The sequence below is a fragment of the Fukomys damarensis genome, unplaced genomic scaffold, assembly GCF_012274545.1.
Source record: "Fukomys damarensis isolate Sample0158 unplaced genomic scaffold, DMR_v1.0_HiC HiC_scaffold_19, whole genome shotgun sequence".
NCBI classification, from domain to species: domain Eukaryota; kingdom Metazoa; phylum Chordata; class Mammalia; order Rodentia; family Bathyergidae; genus Fukomys; species Fukomys damarensis.
In genome coordinates this window covers 60,396,843-60,397,802 of record NW_022900931.1, presented here as the reverse complement: position 1 = coordinate 60,397,802, position 960 = coordinate 60,396,843, and the positions used below count along the sequence as shown (strand labels likewise).

Here is a 960-nt window from a genome sequence, read left to right as displayed (position 1 = left end):
TATGTTTCCCCCCCCCCCATCTGCTAGAGCAGTTACACTCTCTCCTTGCTGGACACAAGCAGTATCTCCCAGATATTTCATCTACTTCAGATTCTGGCCCCACCCAGTCACCCCTGTTCTGTCCACAGCTAACGCAACAAAAACCTGCAGTAGCCATGGATCTATGCTCAGAGCCTTCCCTTCTCTAGACCCCCAGATTCATTGTCCAGCGAAACACCCTCCCCTCCCCTGCCAGGAGGGTCCAGACATCAAAGTTCCCTGTACCTCCTGTAGAGGCCATCGAGAAGGTCCCCATATCTCCCAGCACCAAATGCTGAAGCTGCACCTGCCTCAAGGTTGGCTTTCCAGCCCTGGAAGAGAGATGTGGATCCCCCACAGTTCAATCACATGCTAGTCTCCCACAACCCCTAAATGCTAACCAGCAAAACCAGATTCCCCAGCTAAGAACACCACACCAGCACCCACACCTCACCAAATCACTTCCAAACCTTATATGAGAATTCCCAGTACTCCATCCAGCCACAAACTCCAGGATCCTCCATCCTCAAAATTCTCACCCCGGGACCTCTCCGGTTGTTCCTTCCCCAACCCCAGAAACACGGCTCTCAACTCCCGGCCAATGCTGGGGCGCAGACCACCAAACCCACCCAGCTTGAGATCTAGGATCACCACTTCCAAGAACCCCCTCGCAGACCCCAGTTAAAAAGCCTCTCGTAGGGCCAGGGATTTAGCTCAGCGGTTCGGTGGCCTGCCTTGCAAGCGTAAGGACCCGACTTCAATCCCCGGCAGCCCCCCCCCACAAAGCCTCACGTTCTTCCGACTTTTTCTGGTTCCCAAACCCCGGTTTCCGGTCTCCGATGCACACAATCCTTCCCACCTGCTCACACCCTTGCCTTGTTCGACAGCGAGAGCCCCCACCCCTAGTATCTCCTTGCACCGAAGGCCAGGACCCCCCCCCCC

The 960-nt window shown here is 55.7% G+C and overlaps 1 protein-coding gene across 1 annotated transcript in view; it reads right to left on the bottom strand.

Moving 5' to 3' along the window:
• The window catches only part of Hnrnpul1 (heterogeneous nuclear ribonucleoprotein U like 1), a 34,426-nt gene extending 33,977 nt beyond the window's left edge, over positions 1 to 449 (bottom strand). The window contains 1 exon segment of the mRNA XM_033765808.1: positions 265 to 449. Coding sequence (XP_033621699.1) covers positions 265 to 295 — 31 coding nt within the window. The 5' untranslated portion in view covers positions 296 to 449.
• Between the last annotated feature and the right edge of the window lie 511 nt (positions 450 to 960).